General features: G+C 58.4%; 1 protein-coding gene across 2 annotated transcripts in view; it reads left to right on the top strand.

The window, feature by feature from the left end:
- The first annotated feature begins 234 nt into the window (after positions 1 to 234).
- The window catches only part of DOC2B (double C2 domain beta), a 31,098-nt gene continuing 14,892 nt past the window's right edge, over positions 235 to 16,440 (top strand). The window contains exons 1-5 of one of the 2 annotated variants that reach the window (XM_064378147.1): positions 235 to 607; positions 9,103 to 9,182; positions 9,799 to 9,825; positions 14,230 to 14,304; positions 16,176 to 16,285. In XM_064378147.1, coding sequence (XP_064234217.1) covers positions 235 to 607; positions 9,103 to 9,182; positions 9,799 to 9,825; positions 14,230 to 14,304; positions 16,176 to 16,285 — 665 coding nt within the window. The remainder of the gene's footprint in view (positions 608 to 9,102; positions 9,183 to 9,798; positions 9,826 to 14,229; positions 14,305 to 16,175; positions 16,286 to 16,440) is intronic. The other variant, XM_021667271.2, reaches the window with a different exon arrangement.

Here is a 16,440-nt window from a genome sequence, read left to right as displayed (position 1 = left end):
ACCCTGCTTGGCTGCCGCCGGGTGACGCGGGCTGGGCCCGCCCCCTGCCTGCCGGCCTCCCGCACTCTCTCGCGCCGGCCGCCGCGGAGCGGGCAGCAGCCGCGTCAGGGCTGTCCGGGGGCGCGGCCGGCGATGCCCACAGCCCCCGCCGTGCCCTGCCGGGCCTGCTGAGCCGCCCCCGGACCGAGGTCGCGCCGGGCCGGGGCCGCGCCCAGGCGGGGCGGCGCTGCCTGCATGACCCTCCGGCGGCGCGGGGAGAAGGCGACCATCAGCATCCAGGAGCATATGGCCATCGACGTGTGCCCCGGCCCCATCCGCCCCATCAAGCAGATCTCCGACTACTTCCCCCGCTTCCCACGGGGCCTCCCCCCGGACGCCACGCTCCGCGCCCCCGCGACCCCGGACGCCCCCGCACGCCCGGCCGCGGCCAGCGCCGGCCCCCGCAGCCCCTCCGACGGCGCCCGTGAGGACGACGAGGATGTGGACCAGCTCTTCGGCGCCTACGGCTCCAGCCCCGGCCCCAGCCCGGGTCCCAGCCCCGCGCGCCCGCCCGCCAAGCCGCCAGAGGACGAGCCCGACGCCGACGGCTACGAGTCGGACGATTGCAGTAAGTTTCCAACTCGCCGACTTCGCGCCCCCTTCCCCTGCTGGGGCTCGGCGCCCCCGACCTCGCGGGTCCCCTGGGTAGCTCCCTGCCCCCTGCGTGGTCGCCTCTCCCTCCGCGCACACCCCGGCGACGGGGTTGCCGGCCCCTCCTGCACTCGCGCGCGCTCTCCGCGCCCTGCCCCGACCGGGCTGGAGAGGAGGGAAGTTTGGGGGCCTCCCCCAGGGCGTCCCGTTTCCGGGGCCAGGCTGCGTCCCCTCCCTGCCCGCCCGCCCGCCCTCCGGGAGCTCCGGTGCGGGCAGCGGCTTTTTTTCCCATTAAGGGCGGAGCTGCGTCCCGGAGAGACACCAGTTGCTGCGGGCCGCGCGGTCACTCCCGTCTCGCCAACCGCTCCGGGAGGGCCCCGTGGTCCAGGGTTGGGCCTGGGCGAGCCGGGGAGGGGCCCGGGGTTGGGAGCGGCCCTGCCTCCCGGAGGGCCCGGCTTTCCGCAGAGCGCCGCGGCTTTGCTGGCGCGCGGGCTGAGGACCAGGAGAACCATGGGGCCGCTTGTCCTTTGGAAAAATGTCCATGGACCCCGCCGCGGCGCTCGGCAGGGCCGCGGACCTTCGCACACCTGTTACGCGCGCTGCCCCCAGGCAGGAAGGGCCCCCAGCCCGCCCGCCTCCCCCGGGACTGAGTCCCGAGCCCCAGGAGCAGGAAACCGCCGGAGTCCCGGGGCCGAGGCCCGGCGGGTGGGCGCGCCTGGCGCCTTTTCCTGTTTCCGAGGGTGGAGGGTGCTTGTCCGGCCGAGCCGGGACTAGCTGGGAAACCGAGGCCGGAATAGGTCGCAGTCCAGTGAGGAATCGTTTTGTGCGGGTCGGGGTGGGATGGGAGACACCCCCACCCCCTCCGCCCCAGTCTAGCTGTAGCCCCAGCCATGTCACTGAGAGACCTGAAACACCAGCGTCGAACCCCAGCCCTGCCCGGGATATGGCCCTTGCTGGGAAGGAGTCCTGCTCTGGCTTCTCGAGGGCCCCGGCGCCTGGCTTGGGCACTTACCAGGGCCTGCGGGCTGCGGGCCTGGAGTTTCCCAAACATCAAATGTGCCACCAGGAGATGAAGGTGGGGATTATCAGTGCCCCTCTCCCCGGGGCGCAGACCCCGCCATTGCCCCACCTGGGGAGGCCCATCAGCAGTGGCCGGTTAGAGCTGGGCCGCCGTAGAGAAACTGCCGGCTATGCACTTTGTCGAGGCCTGGACCGCGGCCCTCGGGCCAGCGCCTGGCATATGGAGGCCCTGCCCTGGAGCATGGGGGCTGGGGAGCAGTCTTGCCCCTCCACTTTCCTGCCAGCTTGGGGAAATTGGGTTGCGAGAGTGTTTTGCCCTCAGGGCTGTGCCCTAGATCCAGGCCCCTCCTTTCTGCTCCTGGAACCCTGTGGGAAGCTCACCCCGGACTTGCTGAGCCCTTGGGTAGGCCCTAAGTGGGACCCAGGTCTCTCCTTCTGCTGGCCTGAATCCAAAGCCTCCCCCAGAAGAAGGGGCGGGAAAGTTGTTCCCATTTCCATCATCTCCACTGCTGCACCAAGGAAGTGAGAGGGGAGGGCAGAGCTTCAGTCCCCGCTCCTGGTGCCACAGAGGGCCTTCTGGATGGCAAATGGCCAAGAGGTGGATAGCTGGCATTTTATTTTTTGGCTAGCTCTAACCCACAAGGCAAGGAGGGGATAGGGAAGCTCGAAACTCAGGCCGGCCAGCCCCAGCTCCGATCCGTCAGCTTAGCAGCCCTTCACAGAGCATGTCCTGGCAGCAGGGCTGGGTCCTTGGCCTCAGATACATGCCGTGCGGGGGCCAGACTCACATAGTGACCGGTCAGCAGTGCAGGGCAGAGCTGGACGCGGCTGTGCCAGCTTCCGCTTTGCTGGCCACACTCGTATTACCAGGACACGCCAAAGAAATGCTGAAAATGGACCCAGAAGAGCTAAGGAGGATGGTGTGCCACCGAGCCAGGGCCAGCTTGGGCCACTGTCGCCCCCTTCAAGGGGTGCCCCACCCAGGCTTGGATCCTACTGGAGGCTGAGCAGACATCCTAGGCACGGGAGCCCAGGAACAGGTTGTGGGGTGGGACCGCCTTCCACTCAGTACCCCAGGCCATGCCCCGCTCTGGACTGTGACAACCAGATCCCTAGAATAAGCCTAAATGATTCAAGCCAGATGGTTCATTACGGCTTTAGCCAGGGTTATGCTATTTGCTGCCCTAATTATTGGATTATCTCTGTTCTGACAAGAAGAAATGAGGGCGGTTGCTCTGTTGTCCAAGGCGGAGAGTGAAGTGCTGTTTATTTGCTCAGCCTTTTCTCCTGGCGCTTTAAAACCCTTCCTTTATTAAGTCATGTCAGAGCGCAAGCACACAACTCATATGTTCCCAGCAGATCTCGCAGAGGGGTGATGACAGGGAGGAAAGGCGGCGAATGTCTGAGCGAGCAACAGGACCTGGTCACCACCCTGCCAGTTCTCCTAGGATGGCCTCTCTGGTGTGCTGCCCTCCAGGCAGGCCCTGGGCCCTCAAACCACACACTGCCCCACCTGGGATGCGCTCCTGCCCGGCCCCACCTGTGGAAGCCCAGTCCATTCTTCAAAGCTGTAATCATCAGGGGGCTGTGGGTTGCAAGTGACAGAAAACCAACTCAGAGTGGCTTAAACCATGACAGCTGAGGTCTTGCTGCCCCAGGGTGCACCAATGCGGCAGCACCTCAGCACCATCAGGGGTGGTGGCGCTATATGTCTTTGCATGTGGCTGTCTGCTTTTCCTTGTAGACAGAAAATCAAGACCAATTTCCTATTCCCAAGGGTGCCTGGGTGAGGAAGGTTCAGGTGCAAACCAAGGTCAGAATGATGCTGTCCGTCTCCATCAGCCAAACAGGGCCCTTAGGTCCAAGGTGGCTGCTGCGGGTCTAGGCAGCACATGTAATGGTAAGGTCCTCCCTTGGGTAAGGACCGATTTCTTCTCTAGTGTCTCAGTTTAAGAGTGAGGAAACCTTTCCCGGAAGTCCCCAGGAGACCTGTCCTTTGGTCTCATTGGCCAGAATTGCACCGGGGCTGGGTCAGGACTGATGTCCATGCAGGTCTGGGGCAAGGACAAAGTGTTGAGTGTACCACCAAGGCTCTCCTCGGCAGGGGGCGTATTCCAGCCCCCACCAGCTCTGGCGCCCCTTCCTTTGAGCCCAGAACCTCTTTGGCCCCAGTTGTGTTCTACCTGGACCTGTCATTTTTTTTTTTTTTTTTTTTTGAGACGGAGTTTCGCTCTTGTTACCCAGGCTGGAGTGCAATGGCGTGATCTCGGCTCACCGCAACCTCCGCCTCCTGGGTTCAGGCAATTCTCCTGCCTCAGCCTCCTGAGTAGCTGGGATTACAGGCACGCGCCACCATGCCCAGCTAATTTTTTGTATTTTTAGTAGAGACAGGGTTTCACCATGTTGACCAGGATGGTCTCGATCTCTTGACCTCGTGATCCACCCGCCTCTGCCTCCCAAAGTGCTGGAATTGATTACAGGCGTGAGCCACCGCGCCCGGCCAACCTGTCATATTTTTAATGCACTCAACATTACAGCACCATGTGGCAGGATCTGTGCTAGGCACAGAGATACAAGAATGCTGAGAGGTAACTCTGAGTTGAGGGTATTCATCAAAACCAAGAAAAACGAGTGGCCCTGCAGCGAGGTACGGGGAGGCAGGAAGCCCAGTGGGAAGCTCTGGCTTGCAGAGGTCACTCACAGAGAGCACTCAGCTCTAAGACTGGGAAGAGGGAGGAGGTGGGCTGGCAGAGGGGAAGGAGGAAAGGGAGGTGCTCCTGGCAGAGGGACAGCTGAGTACACAGGTCCTAAAGTGTCAGAAACTCAGCCCAGTGTAGGCAAAACAATAGAGCCAAGGGGCTGAAACAAGGGGAGAAGATCGATGAGGAGGCCAAAGCGGTCATATCACAGAAGGTCTTGAATGCCACACCAAGGAGGTTGCACTGAGTCCAGGAGTTGATGCAGAATCTTTGAACAATTTAAAGCAGATGAATGAAGATATTTATAAAAATCGTAACAGTCATCTCTAAGGTGCTGGGAAGCAGGGATGATGGCTCATTCCTTTCTATCCCCCTGCAGTCCCTGACTGGCTCTGTGCCTCAGTTTCCCCAAGTATGAAATGCTTTCAGCACAGGGATGATTTTCTATGGTCCTTGCCACAGTTATTTTGTCTTTGTAAACTATTTGAGAGTTTACAATTTACAAAGAGATTTTCTTTTTTCTTCCAAAAAAAAGAAATCAGGGCAGATTTCCTATTCCCAAGGGTGTGTGGGTCAGGAAAGTCCAGGCGCGAAGCAAGGTTGTGGTGATGCTGTCAGTCTCCATCAGCCAGGCGGGAGGTGTTCAGCTTTGGAGGAGCCAACAGGGGCTTGAGCTGGATTTTCTTTGAATCAGCCCCGTTAAAGCTCTATAATTATCCACAGGCGGTGAGAACTCTCAAAGGCCCATTAGTGACCAACCCTCATTATTTCTCTGAAAATGTAAACTTCAGTGGGGCCATGTGATTTGGGCGCTCCAAGGGCAGGGCACTGTGGCTGTCGCAGAGAAGCGCCTTCCCCTGCCCCCGGGGCCTTCTCCCACCGGGAGGCCTCTCCGGGGCAGCGCTGAAGCCTCACCCTCCTTCCCCAAGAGCAACTCTGCTTTTCTCTCCTTTCCTGTCTTAGTTGCATCCTCCTAAGATTTCAGCTAAACCAAGTGGCAAACTGGCCTGACTAAAACTGGAGTCTCGCTCAGTTCAAGACCGAAATAAAATAAAATATAAACATAAAAGCTTATTGGAGCAGAGGGGAGTGGCCTGTGCCTGTAATCCAGCACTTTGGGAGGTGGAGGCGGGCGGATCGCTTGAGCCCAGGAGTTCAAGACCAGCCTGAGCAACATAGTGAGACCCGCCCCCCTCCCCCGCCACCAACTGTCTCTATGTAAAAAAATTGTTTTAATTAGCTGGGCATGGTGGTGTGCGCCTGTAATCCCAGCTACTTGGGAGGCTGACTTGAGAGGATTGCTTGAGCCTGGGAGGTTGAACTGTGATCACCACTGCACTCTGGCCTGGGCAACAGAACAAGACCCTGTCTCAGAAAACAAACAAAAAAACCCCACAACTTGTTGGGAGCCACTAGGCTTTAAGGCGGGGTTGAAGAGGCCTAGATTCTGTGCCCAGATCTTCTGGGCCACACTGAGCAGCTCACCTCCCCTCTCTGAGCCTCATTTCTCTGAAGGGAAATGAAGAGTTTGGGCCATGTGCTCCCTAAGAGAGCTTCGCCAGATCTCTCAAAATTGTGACCGAGCTTCTATTTATAAAGTATCATTTCTTACAGACCTTCCACTGGAGTTCAGAGAAATTCATCAGCCCCTTCCCGGTAACAGACTGGGTGTGCCGCTCCCTCCAAGGAGGTGGTAACAGATGTCCGATCACCCCGTCCTCAGACACTCCCCTTCTGGAGCTGGGTGTCCTGGGGAGCATGGACAGGCAGCCACTCTGTCTTCTGGCTGCCCTTCTCTGGGGTTGGGAAACAGGCAGAAATCACAGAGTGTGCATTTTTCCACATGGGCGGCGCACCAGATCCAAGCTCCTGGGAGCACCTGGAGGGCAAGTTGGTTTGAATGGACCTGCCACGTGTGTCTGCATCTGCCCTTCGTTGGGCTCACAGGTGTGGCCAAGACAAGGTCCCTGAGCTCAGGAAGCGAATGCGTTGGGGAAACAAACCCCAGGAAGGCCCAACCTGAGCTGCAGATGAATTACTATCCCTTAAAGTCAACAGCTCTGGAGTATATTGTTGCAGAACGATTGGTGCATCTTGGGCTGTGGCTGTGTTTATTGCCGCCGGAGCGGTGGGATATACCTCCCTTCCAGCAGCCTCACCTGCCTGCCCCGTGGATGGCAGCCAGCACGCAGGCAGCCGAAGGCCAGCTACGGCTGTTGCTAAGGCACAAATACCCTGCTCAGGAGAACGTGTCCCAGGCTCCACTCAGGACCTAGTATATATATATATATTTTTGAGACAGGATCTCGCTCTGCCACCCAGGTTGGAGTGCAATAGAAAAATCACGCTCATTGCAGCCTCAACTTCCTGGGCTGAAGCGGTCCTCCCACCTCAGCCTCCTGAGTAGCTGGGACCACAGGTATGCGCCACCACACCCAGTTATTTTTGTATTTTTGGTAGACATTGGTGTTGCCATGTTTGGCCAGGCTGCTGTTGAACTTCTGAGCTCAAGCAATCCACCCACCTTAGCCTCCCAAAGTGCTGGGATTACAGGCGTGAGGCACCGCGCCCAGCCGCTCAAGACCTGTTGGCTGTTAGTTTGCACACAGTTCTAACAAGTATCATCACCTGGTTTCGTGGGAGAAAGAATTATTGAATAGGTGAGACAGCTGTTTGTGCTACCAGAGGCAAATAATCTAATAGAACTTTCAGGCTGATGTCAAAGGAGGAGGCAGAAAAATGAAGAAAACCAAAAAGAGGGCCCCCCGGGACCCCCAGTGGAGGGGTTGCCTCATTTCCCCGTCCGCATCTGGACTATCACTGTGTCGTGTGGAAAAGTAATCGCAGCCAAAGAAGTTACGTCGGTTATTCAGAAAAGCTTAAGTGACCGTGTGTATATTCTGTTCCCGAAGGCAGGAAGGGAAATGATCCAGTTTAGAGCAGTTTCATTCAGAATGGGTCTCACAGGAGCCGGTACCGTTAGCTAGAAAAGCCACCAGAGGGATCCGCTCCTTCCGTGAAGATCTGCTGAGCGCCTCATACACCCCAGGGACTGTGCGCGTGACGTGGATACTATCGCTGTCTCCATTTTACAGATGAGTAAACGGACGCACAGAAATGCCCGATAAGCTGGTCACACAGCAGGGAAGTGCATGCTGAGCTCTGCAGCCAGGAGACTGACGTCAGGGGGCAGGTCTTGCACCCCACACTGTGCTGCGGCCAAAGACAGAGACATGTGCCACATCCCGCGTGAGGAGGGGGTGACGTAGACAAACGCCACTCCCATCACCAGCTCAGAATAAACGATACGCCATACACGCGGCCCCTCACCAGCCCATTTCCCTGCAGACCCAGGAAACTGTTATGTCTGGGCCCCAGCACTTGCCCAGAGATCTGCAAACTTGTTCTATAAAGGGCCGAATAGTAAATACTTCAGCTGTGCAGGCCATATGGTCCCTCTGAAGCGGGGAAGCAGCCACAGATGAGGCATAAATGGATGGGCCTGGTCGGGTTTGGCCAGTGGGCCGTAATTGTATCTAGACCCATGCTGGGAGCCTAGCTCAGAATCCTGAAGAATAAAGTCTTTAAATTTGGCCTTCCCTTATCCCAGGATCACGCCAGCCACTAAGCCCACACCTGCTGGTTGGCCTGTGGTTGGAATGTCACCTCCCCCAGCCCCACTGTGCCGTTGGCCAACTCCTACTCATTCCTTGTGGCTCAGGTGAAGCATCACCTCCTCCAGGAAGCCTTCCCTGATGGTCCCAATTCACATGGGCTCCCCGAGGCTCCTGGCTCACCAGGCTCTACTGCAGTAAATTCTTTCCATTTGTTCCTCTTATTAAGCTGTGCTTTCCTCGGGGTAGGGACCCTGCCATACAGATGTCTGTGCGCTAGAGTCTGCCACATTGTAAACACTTGGTAAATAATGAATGAATGAAACACCCGTTGACCAGCCCTGCAGCCTGGGAGCAGACTCTGGGCTTCTGAAGCCGTCTGTGAATGTGCGTCTTGCTGTCTGGGGACTGCCTGACTGCCCCCAAGCTCTGCCCTCCCCGTGGCCCTTGTGCTGGGAGCCGCTTCTGCTTGAAAGGCCACAGCTGCTGTGCGTGATTGACCCCGGGGAGGGAGGCAGCTTCACCCAATTATGACTGCACCCTCCCCCTGGCTTTTGGGAGTTGCCGCTGCCGTTGAGAGACTCAGGGGCAGCGGTGTGAGGACACAGCTGGCTCCTCACAGCCTGCCCAGGGTCCCCAAGGGGCCAGAGAGACAGAGGAGTCACAGTCTTATGTGTTGCCTGGGGACTGGTGAGCAAATCAGCTGGTCTTCCCGGCCAGGCCTGCCCCTCTCAAAGCCTCCTCTTCTCTGCCTTCTCGTGTGATCCTTGTAACATTCACAGGTGAGGGAAACTGAGGCATAGGGCCCAGACTTGCAGTTGCACCAGGAGGGCAGGAAGTCTTTTGGCCGGGTGCCCAGCTCAAGTGGGCCTCACACTTGGCCAGGACAGACTGGGTGCCCACCTGACCTCTCTGGGCCTCAGTTCCTCCTCTGGAAAGGGGAGAATGGTGTGACTTCCCAGGTTTGGGTGGGACTGGGAGGATGGGTGAGGGGCTGGCCTGCAGTAGGTTCTCAGTTCGTGGCAGCCGCAATGGGATGGTGGCACCTGCCCAGGCCAGGCTCATCTGGCCACACAGGGGCAGGTGACGCTTCTCTAAGACGTGGCCAGCGTGGGACCTGTGCCCTCCTCTGTTCGCAGCTGCCCTGGGCACCCTGGACTTCAGCCTGCTGTATGACCAGGAGAACAATGCCCTCCACTGCACCATCACCAAGGCCAAGGTAGGCTCTGCCAACCTGCCCCCAAAGTCTCTGCCCTGCGGTCCTCAAGAGAGGGCCGAGGTTAGGGAGGCCAGACCCCCCCATTTACTGTCCAGGCTTCTGGGTGTCTGTGCTGTGTGGGCTGTGGGGCCAGGAAAAAGTGCTCGCCTAAACCTTGAATACCCAACCCCAAGAAACACCCTGGTTAGTCAGGCATTTCGGAGAACAAAGAAAAGAAACAGACGAGAATGGGAGGATGAAGGCCTGGACGGAGGCCCCCGAGCCTGGGGAGGGGCTGCTGAGAGGGAAAGAGGGGCAGGGTGATGTCTGTCCTGCAGGCCAAGAGAGGGCGGGTTGGGTGCTGGTGCCTCTGGGCCTCCCAGATGACGCCACTGTGCACCCTGGAGGCTGAGCCACAGGAGGAAGCTGACGCCACTGCTGGCAGGCCGTCCAGGGCCTGAGCCCAGAGGCCCTCACTACGTGGGCTGGGGTCGGGGTGTCTGTGGCCCCTCTGCCGCCCGGCCCGGCCTCTGGTGCTTCCCTCTGGCTCTGCCTGTTGAGCCAGAATGTGTCAGCTCCATGTTCTCAACTGTCCTGTTCCCTTGCCCCTCACCCCATCGCGCCCTGTGGGAGGAAGGTGCCAAAATTGATGTTCTCTCGCAAGGTAAGGGCCTGTGTGGCCAGTGGAGTCTCCCTAGTAGTGCCACGCAAGGGCCTGAGCCAGCCCAGCTCAGATCCAGCGGCTTCCCGCAGAGCTGCCTGGGCTTAGGCCCCACCCAGCCTCCCAACCTGCAGCCCCCCTTGTCCTTCCTCCCAGCCTGCCAACGTGGGCTGCCCTTGGCACCGTGCCCACCCAGTGGGACAGGCTACTGGGTGTCACCACAGGCCATCCCCCAGCCCAGCCTGGGCCACCACACATGGACCGCCATGGGCAGGTGTGGGCGCCATCCACCCTAGGCCCAGGGCTCTGATTGGGCACTGAGAGGCCTACACACTACGTCCCACCCCTGCCCTCCCCTCTAGAACCACCCAGGCTGTGTCTCAGGGCAAGCCCAGCCTTGCGTTGCAGGCGTGCTCCAGCCCACCTCTAGGGGCAGGGCTGAGCATTTGGCAAACTCCAGCTGTGCCAAGGTAGAGGCCAGGCTAGACCCCTGTCCTTTCCCTCTGCCCGGCTTTGTAGAGGTGGTCCAGGCCTGGGGACTGGAGGGTGCAGGCTGCCAGGCCACTCTGGCCAAAGCCTACCACTTCTTCTCCCGATGCCAGACACCAGGGCCTTCCCTTCCCGGCTCCAGGTGCGTGTGTGTGCACACACATAGCCAAGCGATGTGAGAGTGAGAGCCAAGCAAGGCGGGTTTCCCCTTATGTGGGTCTCTGTGTGCATGTGTGGGTACTGTGTGCACACGTGTGTGTGTCCTGAACGTGGGTCTCTGCATGTGTGGGTACTATGTGTGCACACGTGTGTGTGTCCTGAACGTGGGTCTGTGTGCATGTGTGGGTACTGTCTGCACACGTGTGTGTCTGAACGTGGGTCTCTGTGTGCATGTGTGGGTACTGTGCGTGCACACGTGTGTGTGTCCTGAACGTGGGTCTCTGTGTGCATGTGGGTACTGTGTGTGCACACGTATGTGTCTAAACGTGGGTATCTCTGTGTGCATGTGTGGGTACTGTGCATGCACACGTGTGTGTCCTGAACATGGGTCTCTGTGTGTGTGCATGTATGGGTACTGTGTATGCACACGTGTGTGTGTCCTGAACGTGGGTCTGTGTGCCTGTGTGGGTACTGTGCGTGCACATGTGTGTGTGTCCTGAACGTGGGTCTCTGTGTGTGTGCATGTGTGGGTACTGTGCGTGCACATGTGTAAGTGTGTGTCCACTTGGCCTGTGTCCCTCAGGTATCAGAGGTGGGGATGGGAGGCCGGGTTCCTTGTATGTAAATCCAGTTCTGTAGGGAAGGGCGTGATGCAGGCCGGGAAGAGCTGGGGTTCTGGGCTGGGGTGTGGGGAGGGGTCCAGGGTGGCCGAGCTGAAGCAGGGCTGGCATAGGCCTCTGGAGGGCCAGGGGGAGGCAGGACGCGCCGGGGTGCACCCTTGCTGGTCCCCCCACATAAGGGTAAGTCTCAGTTTCCCGTCTGTAAATACGGTAGTTGATGGTCCCTGCCCTGCATGGCTGTTGTGAGCATTACATGAATTAACACGCAGCCCCTGGCGCTGCCAGTTCTGGGAGACTGTTGCTGGTTTTTTTATTGTGGTAAAATATGCAAATATAAATTTCCCATCTCAACCATTTGTTTTGACTCCTCCCCTCCATGCTCAGCCATTTTTGATGCACAGTTCAGTTGTGCTGAGAACCTTCTACCTTCACACTGCTGTGCAGCCCATGTCCAGAACCCTCTTCAGCTTTTAAAACTGAAACTGCTCATTAAACAGCAGCTCCCCGTTCCTCCTCCCCTGGCCCCTGGGGAGGCCGCCGCTTTGCCGCCTCCTCTCTGGATGTGACTATTCCGCATAAGTGCGGTTCCCCAGCACCTGTCCTTGGTGTCTTTCACGTAGCGGGAAGTCTTCAGGCTTCATCCCTGTTGCAGTGCGGGTCAGAACTTCCTTTTTCAGGCTGAGTAATACTTCAGACTAGGAAGCTCCTCTCCTGAACACTTCGCCAGCAACAGCCTCCGAGCGGCCCAGGGCGGGCAGGGCAGGGGTTTTGGGGAGAGGCTGTCCTCTCAAAGCCAGAGCCCCCGTATGTTTCCTCAGTGCTGGCCAGGGCCTTCCCCGGGGCCTCCTCCGCCCATCCTTCTTGTATTCGTCCATTTCACACGGCCAGTGAGACTGTATTTTATAAAGGAAATTTATAAAGGGTAATTTGTAAAGGAAAGAGGATTCTTGGACTTCCCGTTCCACAAGGCTGGGGAGGCCTCACGGTCATGGCAGAAGGTGAAAGGCACGTCTCACATGTTTGGTGGCAAGAGAGAGAATGGGATCCAAGCAAGGTGGGTTTCCCCTTATCAGACCAGCAGATCTTGTGAGACTTATTTACTGCCACAGGAACAGTATGGGGGAACCTCCCCCTGTGACTCAGTTATCTCCCACTGGGTCTGTCTCCCAGCATGTGGGAATGGTAGGGTACAATTCAAGATGAGATTTGGGTGGGACACAGTCTAACCAGATCACCTCCGGTGAGGCCTCCCCTTAACCCACGGGGTCGGTGTCTGTCTCTTGAGGACTCCCTGGCTGGGGAGGGTCTGCCCAAGAGCCCCACTAGCAGCTCCTGGCCCTGGAAACAGGCTCCTGCCCTTCCCCCTCTATGGACAGAGGTCAGGCTCCGTGGGAGGCCAGCCCCCCAGAGGGCTGGGTGGAGAAACATGGGCCAAATGAAAACATTTTAAGCTACAACAAACAAATGTATAAGAAAGTAAGAATAAGACACAGCGGTCGGCCCCCTCCCCCTCAGGCTGGGCCACAGATTCCCAGAACTCTGTACTTCAGGCACTTGGTGGGAAAGGCTCGAGGCTAGGGCGAGGGAGTTGGGTTTGGAAGAGCAGCCTTGTCACCTTGAGCACACATGGGGCCACCGAACCGGGCCCCGTCCCAGAGGCAGCCCCACAGTGCAGGGCACAGCTCAGATGCACCCCCCGGACCTCAGCAGCTTCTGCAGCACCTCGCAGGGCCTGGCGTGCAGAGAAGGGAGCATTGCCCTTCCTGCCAGGCCGTGTCCACATCGTCTCCCTGCCTCTCACTCCAGCCCCAGGAACGTGGGACTATTACACCCCTGCCCTTTTTTTTTTTTTTTTTCGTAATTTGAGACAGGGTCTCCCTCTGTCACCCAGGCTGGAGTGCACTGGTGTGATCATGGCTCAGTGCAGGCTCCGCTTCCCAGGTTCAAGCGATCCTTCCACCTCAGCTTCCATAGTAGCTGGGACCACAGGCACGGGCCACCATGCCCAGCTAATTGTTTAGTTTTTGAAGAGACAGGGTCTTACTATGTTGCCCAGGCTGGTCTTAAACTCTTGGGCTCAAGTGCTGGGATTACAGGTGTGAGCCACTGCTCCCGGCCAACCCGTTTTACAGATGACAAAGTTGAGGCTTAGATGCAAAGTAACTCATCCGCTTCCCAACTGGTGACCACAGGAGCTGAGCCCAGAACCCAAGCCAGCCAGGCCCCCACACCTCTGCCCTTTGCCAGCGTCAGAGAAGTGGGTGGTTGGAAGTCCCCACCGAATCCCCCAGGGCTCCGTCAAACCAAGGCAGGGCGGGCCTGGCAGGGAGCCTTAGCCTCCCTTGGAGATGGGCTGGTGTGAGCACCCATGCTGCTTCCTGACCCAGCTGGGTAGAAGCCTTGCAGTGCATGTTTGAATAATGTCCTGGGGTTGCCAGCTGCGCCCCATAGATGCCACAGCTGCCTCCCTACATCCCTGTGCACCAGCCCAGAAGAAACAAATGCAGTTTTCAGAAACAGGAACCTGCTGAGGTCAGCAGAGCCCCTGTGTGTGCATGCTTCTGTGCGCCCCAGCTGTGCACGCGTGGCTGGGTTTTCTAGAAAAACCAGTGAGTGAGGGGTGCCATCTTGTGGAGGGACCTCTGTGGCCATTCAGTTTGTGTGACCTCCATGGACTGACTGGGAGTTGTGGCAAATATGGCCCAAAGTGGGGCCTGGTCTCGGACCGTGTCCCGGGGTTACGTGGATTTAGGGTCAGTGAGGGACTTGGCCACTCAGGAGGCCGTGCTCAGAGGATGGGGGAGGGGAATTAGGAGAAGGGCCTGACCACAGTGGGTGGGGAGGGAGGCTCCGAGGAAGGCGAGCCACCTGGCTTCCAGGGAGAGGAGAGAAAGAGAAAGTCTGTCCTGACAGAGGCACCTGACAGCTGCCCTGGGCCAGGATGTTAGCAGGAGGGGAGATTGCACTGGCGCTGAACTGTCCTCGCTCCCTCTGTCTGGAGGTGTGGGGCCTGGGGCCTTCTGTGAAAGGGGCCATGAGTGGACCCACCCAGGAAACCAAGGGGACAAGGGCACCTGCAGGCCCTGCAGGCTCCATCTCCCTGATTTCCAGTTCACACCCTTTGCTGTTCTCTGCCCAGGGCCTGAAGCCGATGGACCACAATGGGCTGGCAGACCCCTACGTCAAGCTGCACCTGCTGCCCGGAGCCAGTAAGGTGAGGGGTTTCACGCAGGCTTGCCCACCAGCTGCCACTCCCCTCAGAGCCCAAGCAAGCTGAGGGGACCTCAGCCACTCACCTCCACACAGAGCACCAGGTCTGCCCCACACCCTGCATGCCTCCTGGGGACCTCACGTGTCCGCCTCACCTACCTGCTGATCTGGGGAAACCCCTGGAGAATTTACGGGCCGGCATTTTCTGAGAAGCATTTGCAACTGTAAGTTACTGTTAGGTACAAACAGAGGACTCTGTGGTTCAGTGACGTTGGGAAACACTGGGAAACAGGTTTCTGTACCGTAGGACTTAGCGTTTAATGTGTTGACGGGCTGCTCCTTGACTCTCCGTAAGGAGGATGAAGCGGGCAGCATCTGCCCAGTATATTTGACCACAGGATCCTTGTTCCTGCGCTGGGGACCTGGGGGTCCACCACACATGCACTCGGGGCACCAGCCAACAGGTGCATCCAGGAGACGAGAGGGAAAAAAGTCGCTATTAAATAAAAGCACCAAGGTGACCTTGAGCCGTGGAAAATCGGAACCTAATTCGTCTTCCTTCTGTGCAGCTGACACTTCAGTGTTGTTTTGTTTTTAATTTCATGGGGCAGAGTCTGAGTTGACTTGGGGCCCTAAATGTGTAGGCCTGGGGCCCCCCTGAAGTCCAGGAGGACCAGCTCAGAAGGGGCCATCCGCCTTCTCTAGGGAGACAGGGCTGTAGGAGAAATGGCAGTGCCCCACCACCTAGTCCTGGGGAAGAAATGGGCTCCGCACGCCAGGCGGACCTCGATGTCCTTATGCAGGTGGGCTCGGGTGTGAGGGCCAGGGCGAGTGTGACCGGGATGCGTGCCCAACACAGGACCTCAGGGTCCCCTCATCTGTGGGACTGGAGCTGGCAGTGCCTGGCTGCCACATTGTAGGAGGTCCCCAGGACTCTCCCTAGTGTTTTATAAAATGTGATCTCCTTGTAAACAAGGTCCCGAAAGCAATGTGAGAGGGATTCCTGTGCCCTGTCCATGGTGGGGAACCAGATGCTGCCACAGAGCTGGAATTGGAAGCCGGGGCTGCTGACCTCCCAGCCTGGGCTGGGTGTGGCAGGCATCAGGCCAGTTCAGACACGGAGCTCAGAGTCGCTGGCACAGGAGGATGGAGTGGCTGCAACGTTCCAGCTCAGAGAGGCCACCCCCAAGGCATGCCGGAGGACAGGATGGGTTCCAGGCAGAGGGGACAGTCCGAAAAGGCAGGGCGTGCCCTGGGAAGGAGACTCCGGTTCCACACAGGCCTCCTGCAGAACCCACCCCGGGCATCGGGCTGGAGGCAGGACCCTCCTTGGATGAGCCTCCTACAGCTGCTGCAGCAAATGACCCCGAACCTCGTGGCTTGAAGCAGCGCGCTTACTCTGACGGCTCTGCAGGTTACGGTCCAACCGTGCTCTCCCTGGGCTAAAATCAAGGTGTCAGCAGGGCTGCGTTTCTTCTGCAGCCTGGGGAGCCTACCTATTGCCTGGCTGTTTCCAACTTCTAGAGGACGCCCACCCTCCTGTACTGGGACCCTCCCTCCACCTTCACCGCAGGCCCTGTTGCATCTCCCTGGCCTCCTTCCTTGGTGACGTCTCAGTTGGACTTTCTTCTCTGCTCCTTCTTCTGCTTTTAAGGACCCTGTGACCACACTGGGCCACCTAGACAATGCAGGATCATCTCCCTTTTGTAACGTTGCCTGTTAACAACCCAACTCCACCTGCAGCCTCCACTCCCCTTGACCGTGTTGAGAACCTATTCACAGGTTCCAAGATGAGGACATGGCCATCTCTGGGGGCCACTGTTCTCTGTCTGACACATCCTTTGATGCTAATAATATCATTTTTCCCTTCTCCAGGCAAATAAGCTCAGAACAAAGACTCTCCGTAACACTCTGAACCCCACGTGGAACGAGACCCTCACTTACTACGGGATCACAGACGAAGACATGATCCGCAAGACTCTGCGGTGGGTGAGCGGCCCGGGCCGCTGCTCCCTCCCCGTCCCCACCCCCACCCGGCTTGTCCTAGTGAAGGCAGGACTGGGGGTCAGGCAAAGCTCTGTGGTGGGTGAGGGGCCCGGGCCGCTGCTCCCTCCCCTTCACCATCCCCACCCGGCTTGTC

This window comes from Aotus nancymaae, unplaced genomic scaffold (genome assembly GCF_030222135.1).
Source record: "Aotus nancymaae isolate 86718 unplaced genomic scaffold, 86718_ANA_hifiasm-v0.15.2.pri h1tg000018l, whole genome shotgun sequence".
NCBI lineage: Eukaryota > Metazoa > Chordata > Mammalia > Primates > Aotidae > Aotus > Aotus nancymaae.
The sequence above is the reverse complement of the archived record's forward strand: the minus strand, read 5'-3'. Positions and strand labels throughout refer to the sequence as shown.